The sequence below is a fragment of the Mesocricetus auratus genome, unplaced genomic scaffold, assembly GCF_017639785.1.
Source record: "Mesocricetus auratus isolate SY011 unplaced genomic scaffold, BCM_Maur_2.0 Super-Scaffold_100676, whole genome shotgun sequence".
Taxonomy (NCBI): Eukaryota; Metazoa; Chordata; class Mammalia; order Rodentia; family Cricetidae; genus Mesocricetus; species Mesocricetus auratus.
This window is the reverse complement of record NW_024429266.1, coordinates 179327350-179335348: the sequence shown is the minus strand read 5'-3', so window position 1 is coordinate 179335348 and position 7999 is coordinate 179327350. Positions and strand designations below refer to the sequence as shown.

The 7999-nt window shown below is 47.6% G+C and overlaps 1 protein-coding gene across 3 annotated transcripts in view; it reads right to left on the bottom strand.

The window, feature by feature from the left end:
• Nucleotides 1-5630: 5630 nt before the first annotated feature.
• The window catches only part of Dcp1b (decapping mRNA 1B), a 38940-nt gene continuing 36571 nt past the window's right edge, over nucleotides 5631-7999 (bottom strand). For all 3 annotated transcript variants that reach the window (XM_005066073.4, XM_013110335.3, XM_013110336.3), the window contains one exon: nucleotides 5631-7211. In XM_005066073.4, coding sequence (XP_005066130.1) covers nucleotides 7131-7211 — 81 coding nt within the window. In that variant the 3' untranslated portion in view covers nucleotides 5631-7130. The remainder of the gene's footprint in view (nucleotides 7212-7999) is intronic.

Sequence of the window (7999 nt, the reverse complement as noted above, 5' to 3'; positions counted from 1 at the left end):
ATTTCTTCATTGTGACTCCTTATGGTGAACCTAGTCAGAGAGGGTGGGTGTTCTTGACTACTCCCTCATCAACCACAGATGATCTAGAGTGAAACCTCACCAGTATTGTTTTGTAAACCTTAAAATTGCACCTCTGAAAACAAAGACACAAACATCCCAACTACCATTATCCTTTCCTATCTAGCCTACTGCAGTAGCCCTAGCCTGCCAGTGGGGTCCCTACTGCTGTTATGTGTTTAGATAGGTCTCCAAAGGCCATCACTAAAGGCTTTGTTCCACCTCTCTGATGCTAATGGGAGATAAGGGAACCTTTAGGAGGATAGGGGCATAGTTGGAGGAAGTTAGATTCTTGAGGGTGTGTCTTTCAAGGGGATATTGGGATTCCTGGGTCTTTCCTGGGCATCTCTGTCCCCCAGCTGTCATGAAGTGAGTAGCTTCCTCTATCCTACTATGATGGGAGCTTTAGGCTTGCCTGCAGGCTCAAAGCAATGGAGCTAACAGACATGGACACAAACCAAACTATGAGACAGTCTCGCCCTCCACTGCCTCCCACAAAGCTGATTTACTTGGATGCACCCTCACGGGCGGATGTCCAACTGCCACAAATGCTCATGCTGTCTTGTGCTTGCCCTGTCCTCAGCTGCCAGGGAGCTGAGGAAAGATGAGGATCTGAACATCCTTTTCTGCTAGAACCCACACATGATCTCACTGTCTACAGGTCCCCACAGCTTCTTTCTGTCACACCTCCTCTGCTAATTTCTAGCGCATTGGTCTGTACCTCTGTTTCCCGTCCACACCAAACAGGGCGGCTGCTGCTCCCTGCCTATGTGGTCTGTGCCTTGAACACCAACCTCTGCCCTTTGACAGCTCCTTCACATTCTTTAGTTGCTGTTCAGTTATTACCTCCTCCTGGAACCCTTTGACCCAGTCTCCTGTTCACTCCATGTTCCTCACAATATTGCAGACCCAATAATGATTGCCCTGGTGATACTGTTTTATAATTAAACCTTCCTTCATCCTGGACAGCCTGTGCACTGAGGTTTGGGTGCACATCGATACCACAAGCAAATGGTGTGGTTCCTAACTCAGTGTGTGATCAGGAGTTTGGGAGGCAGCCCGTTTCCAGGAGATAGGAAGCCAGACGTGTTCTCTGGGTATCTGCGGCTGCACAGGTACATTCCTTCTGCGTAAAGGAAGAGTGGAGGATTGGGAGAGGCACTGAGGAGGACGGAAAGCTAATGGCTGTCTGATCTAGGTAAGGTGGCAGCACCTGATGGGGTATGGCAATAAACCTCAGGAGACTTGCCACAGAACAAAGCCCCTTATCCTCTTGGGGAGTTCATTAGCTATGGATATTGCATGATGCTCCATTCTCTGTCTCTGGAAGCACTGGAAGAACACAGTGGGGGAATAAGCTTAAGAAACCCATGAGCCTGGAAAAGTGTCGCGGGCAGAAAATGCAAAACTGTCACTTTGGCTATTTAAGAGAGGACTCTGGGTGGCAATAAAGAGAAGCTGGGTCATGCTTCCCCTTTGCGGCTGAGTGGAACACATTCTCCAGAAATGCTGTAAGTGGGATCACTGTTGTAAAACATGTGTGGTTCAAGCTAAGTGTCAACTCTAGGCTTATGAAAACCTTCCAGACAGTGATTCCAGTACTCATGTGGTGGAGGAAGTGGGGTGGGACTAGAATCCAGGTCATTGTCACTTGGCAAAGCTCTTGGCGTAAATTCACTTGGCATAAGCAGCCCATGAAAGCCCAGATCTTGGGCCTGCCACCTTGGTCTCAAGCCCTGGAATGGCATAGGTGCCAATGTGCTATGTACACCAGACAGATGGTGGAAAGAAAGAAAGCTCTCCCAAAGGATTTGGAGCTGTTGAGTGGCTGGTAGGTGTACACAGTTGCTAGACAGGCCACAGAGAAGGCTTGGGCTTGTGATGCTCAGTGTCTGTAAAGCTGGGCTCTCATTACCTCCAGCGTTACCGTTACCTGACTCTCCCTGTATGGGGGCGGGGGATCCACTTTGGCTTTTTCACGAATACTTAGGACTCTGCCCTTGGCCCTCACACATCTGAGGAAAACTGCCTGCCCTGGCTCACAACCCCTTCTCTTGCCTGTTTAGAACACCCCTCACTTCCGCTCTGCCATGCCCCTAGTCAACTTGCCAGGCTTTGAGTTCCGTTCACTTCTATCTCCAGTAGCTCTGGGACTCAGCATTCAGAGCTGGCTCAGTGCATCCCCGGCCCCACCATGCTGTCTTCCTGGCCCTTGGAGACCATTCATTGTCAACAGTGATCTGCTTTTCTCTCCCTGCTGGTGTTTAAGACCGCAGTCTGCACACATGGTTTTTATTTGTGTACTTTTCTTGGAGCCCTAAGCTGTTGGAAGACATTACTCAGAACTAAATTTGGTGAAAATCTGTCTGGATAAGCAAGGTTGGGTTAAACACACCAAGAATCTGTAACCGCCCCTCTCACTCCCTAATTGTAAGAGGGTTGGGGTGCCAAGCATTTGCAATCTGCAAGTCAAGTATTCAGCGCTGCACTGGAGAGGCTTACCAATATGTGCAGCCAGCCAGCTTCACATGACAAAGCATGGCTACAACCAGCTGGCTGAAAATGACAAATTAACCTTAACGATGACTCAATACTCCAAAGCTGGGAAGCAAACCGACTCCTCTGAAAACAGGCCATGTCTAGATGAAGCAGACGTTATTTGTTGTAAGTAGGAGTGAGCAGCAGGTTTTGTCCACAAGGCCTGGAGACCCTGTTCTCTGGGTCCCTAGCACCTCTGTCAGGCTTATCTTCTCTGCACCCGGGCTCATGGCTGAAGGCAACAGGGTCTGGGGCCCAGTGCTCATTTTTATGTACACTTCCCATCCTTAGCACCACACATGGGGCTCAGGGAAGCGGTCTGCCATACAAAACTGGTGGTTTCTCTTTAACACCTCTGAGAACAGGGCACGCTAAGACGCTCAGGGCTGGGGTTTCTTGAGAGATGTTCTGTTTCCCATTTGTACCAGAGGAAACAGTGTCCCAGGGCCTGAAAGCAGAATGAAAACCAACACCTTGTGTCTTTAGGGAACTCCTTCAGTTCAGGGCAGTCTTGTCCTGGACCTTTCTCTCTTTTTAACACCAAACGTTTTGTACTTTGTGTGCTGTATTTTCCTCTTTGTGAATTAATTTGTTTTTAGAAGATTCCACACATGCATGCGATGCACACTTGCCATGCTACTGCCACTTCCTATCATCCCTGTCAACCTTTCCCCCACAAATCTGTGTTCCCGTCTATTCGTCTTGCTTTGTGACTCACTGATATCACAGGGCCATCTGTGTGCCCATGGATTTGGAATACCTGTTAGAATCTGGTGGGCTCAGCCGTGGTACACATCTAAAAATAACTAAAGTGGTACCCTCTCCCAGTCTACCAATCACAGCTGGTATTTCAGAGGCAAAGCGTGGGGCCTTATGAGCTCCTCCCCTCCCTTGACCTGTTGATAGGGAAGTCTTGTGTGGGCCAATGTGGGCACCTACAGCTGTGACTGAATGGCTGCAATAGTCATCAATTCCAATCAGTGGCGTTTTGTTGCTTTTTACTCTATGTTTTGGCCCTTACTTCTACACCCTCTTCCACATGCTCCTTGAGCCTTATGGGGTGATGGTATGTCTTATTTGGAGCTACAGGCTTAGCTTTTGAAAGCGCTGGAAACGGCTTGTTGCAAGTGGCTAGTAGCAGTAGGGTTGGCTATCTGTCATGCTAGACAGCTCCTGAAGATGCAAACACAGATTCTCTCCCACCGCAGTGGCCATCTTGTCTAGTGTAAGTGGGGAGATGGGGTGGCGTGTCTTCAGAATGTTTGGGGCCTACACATACTACTCAACAGTGCTGCCTTCTCTGACCTAGCAAGTAAAATGCTGCTTGCTGTGGTTTTGACTTGAAATGTCCCCCAAAGACCTTTGTATTAAAGGCTTTGGTCCCCAATACGTGATGTTGCTGGGAGGTAGTGGAGTGTGAAAGGAAGCGAGGCCTTTGGAGGCAGGTCCTTGAAGGGAATACTGGGACCCTGTTCCAGTCAAGGTTACTATTGCTGTGACGAAACACCATGACCACAAGCAAGCTGGAGAGGACCCAGTTTATTTGGTGTACATTTCCAGATCATATAATTCATCACTGAAGAAAGTCAAGACAGCAACTCAAGCAGGGCAAGAACATGGGGCTGAGGCAGAGGCCATGGAGGTGTGCTACTAAAACTGGCTTGTTCCACATGGCTTGCTCAGCCTGCTTCTTTACAGAACCCAGAACCACCAGCCCAGGGATGGTACCACCCACAATGTGCTGGGCCTCCCTCCATCAATCACTAATTAAGAAAGTGCTCTACAGGCTTGCCTATGACCCTGTCTTATGGAGACATTTTCTCAATTGAGGTTCCTCTTCTCCGATGATTCCAGTTTGTGCCAAGTTGACATAAATCCAGTCACCATAGACCTCCTTTCTCTTCCTCTTTGCTTCCCAGCTGCCACAAGGCAAACAGCTTTGTCCCACCATGGCTCTCTGTCTCACATAAACATCTTACATCAACAGAGCCAGACGACCGCACACGAAAACCCTTGAAACTCTGTACCAGAGTAAATCATTTATCCATTGAGTGGATTCATCTCAGGTCTGTTGTCACGATGACAGGAACTTAACATAGAACTTTACCTGCAAGTCAGGGGCAGGCACAGGATTACAGTGACATCAGTGTCATAGCCCATGAATTCCTTCATAAAGAGGCATGACTGCTTCCACTGCATCAATAAAGTAGGGGGCATAGCAAGGTGCCCTTCAGGCATATACTGTCAGGGCACTGGTTGGAAGCCCCCCACCCCAGCAGCTGGGGCTCATTCCCAATGGCTGGCAGACAGTCCTGGACCATAGCAGTTTAGTCCTCTGGACTATGTGAGGTCTCTCAATTCATAGTAAGAGACTTGTCCAAGAGCTGAAGGCAGGGGCAAGGGACTCCACTCATGCTCCAGCTTCAACTCCCAGTCCCTTGGCTCTGCAAGGTGACACTCACCACCCTGGATGAAGCTGCCTTTGGCCACAGTACTCCAGGTTCTACCTGAAATTCCAGGTCAAACTGCTGCTGGTGCAGAGACCTTTAAATGGAAGCTGAATATGAGTTCAGGAGGCTCATGAGAAGAGGAAATGTTAATATACATAGGAAGTTCAGTCCTGGGTGCCTAGAAAACCCTTCTGACCCTTCCTGTGTCCATGTGTCCACAGAGCTCTGTAGAAGCAGCTCTCACCTGCTGAGGTAAGGAGCTAAGCACCTGTCCTGACTGTCCTGCAGATGGCATCTTTGGTCTAAAGGAATCGACTTGTTGCTTACTACAGAGGACAATGGAGAACCTGCCATTTTGTCAAAACAGATCACTGTAGCGTTGGCCTAAAAAGGCTGCATGTCCTCTGACCTCCCATCCTGGTTTGCTCTGTTGGCAGCAGCTGCTGCTACAGTTTTACTTATTCATGTGAAGAAAGGGAAGCTATTTCATGAAACAAGGCTATCCATTGACACAAACATATTAGAAATGCTAGGAATGAAATTCATCTTTCCCTGGTTACAGAAACATCTTTAAACATGCAATTATACAGTTTTTAAATGTCTTCCATTATTTTATTTTATTTATCACCAAACCACATTTTAAAAGACTGGTAACTGGCTAAATAACATTTTTTTAAGTGTGAGGTATTTGACCCAGAACCTTATATAGGCAAGTGCCCTATCCGAGAGATACACTGCCAGCCTAATATTGCTCCAAGTTTAGTAGACATGTTACCAACATGATGCTGTTTTTACTGATTTAGGACCATAGAACCATGGACGTCTCTTGCTTCATTCTCCTACAGAGATGCGTATAATTACTGTTGAGTATTCGAGAGACTTATACCGGCTCATAGAAGTGTTGGGTGATATGGGAGACATCCCTTCCAGAGGCTGACACGGTAGATGTAGGTCAAGGCACAGTGCACAGTGAGGACCAGCAGAGCTCAGTTCCTCTTCAGCCCTCCGTTCTTCTTTAGGGCAAAGCATGCCTGCGGTCATACAGGACAGGTCGTGCTCCTCCTGCTGCTGGGATGGATGAGCAGAGCCAAAGCTGTAAGGACACCCCACCCCACCCCACCCCACCTGGGCCTCCATTTTAAATTCTCCATAAAAAGAATAAGATTCTTCTAGGAAGCTCTAGGCCAAAGACCCTTTTATGATTCAGGAATTACTAAGACGCTAAAATCACGAAGCTTTATTCTTTGTGCAGACGCAGCAGGGCCAATGTCCACATGTGCCCTTTAGGGACAGCAAGGCTCTCCTGCCTCCCTCTAGGATTATGCTCCTGGTCTCTTTGCACATGACCCGGCAACAGGACTGCTACAGCCTGGAGAATCTTCTGCCCCTGCACAGCCCCTACCTAGTCTCATGCTACCTCCCCTTCAGCACATTTTCTAAATGTGAGTGTCTGCTGGAACCAAGAGCAGGCCGATCCTACTTTTTGTGTCCCAAGAAGTAGCCTGAATTGGGAAATGTTAGTATTGCCTCAAGCCTTGGGCCACTGTTGACACCTGGCTAGAAATACCTTCAGAAAGATATTCTCTCCAAAGGCTTAGATCAAACATGCCAAATGGAGCTTTACAAATGAAAGTCTGACTTTGTTAACAAAGTCATCATTGCTTCCAAGAGCTCAGGAAACCCTTAGTAGGTAACTTGTGGGGTAACATTGCCCCCTGGTGGTTATCAAGCACCATGGCACACAGAGCCAACACTAGGAAATTGCTCTCTTTAGCTTGAGCTATTAATAAACAGCTCTGAGAACATCCCCTCCTACGAAGAGTCCAGTTCTTAAAAAGGCCTTATAAATGTAGGAAAAATTAATCTTATGTGACCTGAACCTAAACAATCTATGCACTCAATTAGTATACAGGAGGATTTGATTCTTCAAAAACAAGAACAAAAAACCCCAAGATATTCGATAGTACAAAACCATTTAACTTTGCATTACTATATTTTGTTAAAAAGGCAGAAATGTGTTTGGTCACACAGTTCACAGGAAGGGCCTAGAAAACAAATTCTCAGTCTTTGTTCTCCCGTAGTTGGTTAAGTGGCTTTTCTCATGGCTGCTTGTGTCACACTGAAGAGATAGGCTTCATAGATTATGCTTAAGAAGCTGTCGTCATTCTGGAAAACAAAGCCAACAGGCCCAGGGGACCGTCACTTGAGTAGCAGAAGTCAAGACTTCCTGCCTGGAGCTGAACTGACCTTGGGTTCGGTGCCTTAACTTTGCTGTTTGTGCTGACAGCAGGGTTGGCCTGTGTGCATGGATGTAAAGGGGCTGGGGCTGCTGGATTTTACAGTCTGTATGTGAAGTCCATGTGCTCATAGCATCCAACACAGATAGCAACCCCGCCACGCGGAAGCCAGCTGTGCTGTGTGCGGGATGGGCCCAGAGGAATGAGTCACAGGGCCTGGGCAACAGCCTAGAAGTTGGCTGGTCCTTCCTAAAAATCCTCCAGGTTGCCCACAATGTCTGCATTGTTTGGGACATTAATTGGGATTTTACCCACAGCATGGCTTATTGGTACCTTCCCAAAGGCAGCACGGTTGTTCCCATGACTTGTAGGAAGTCTCTGGCTTTGGCAAATGTACAGCTGCAGATAGGTAGTCTCTGAGACTCTGTCTCACAAGATGGGGAGAGAACTCTGGGTCTAAGCAATGGTTCTCTTGATTAATGCTAGAGGCATTCCCTTCCCATTCAAATCCAACACAGTTTCTGCAGTCACTACATTTCACCCTTCCCGATTTACTTCCACCCCATACCACAGTTAGCATCATTCTCACGCCACCAAGAAAGAGATGTTATTTTCTGTTTTTCCTACAAAGACGCCCAAGTGACTTTTAGCAAGTATCAAGAAGGCAAAATCCATAACACGCAGAGGTGTGAACCATCTAAGTCACAACATACAAGG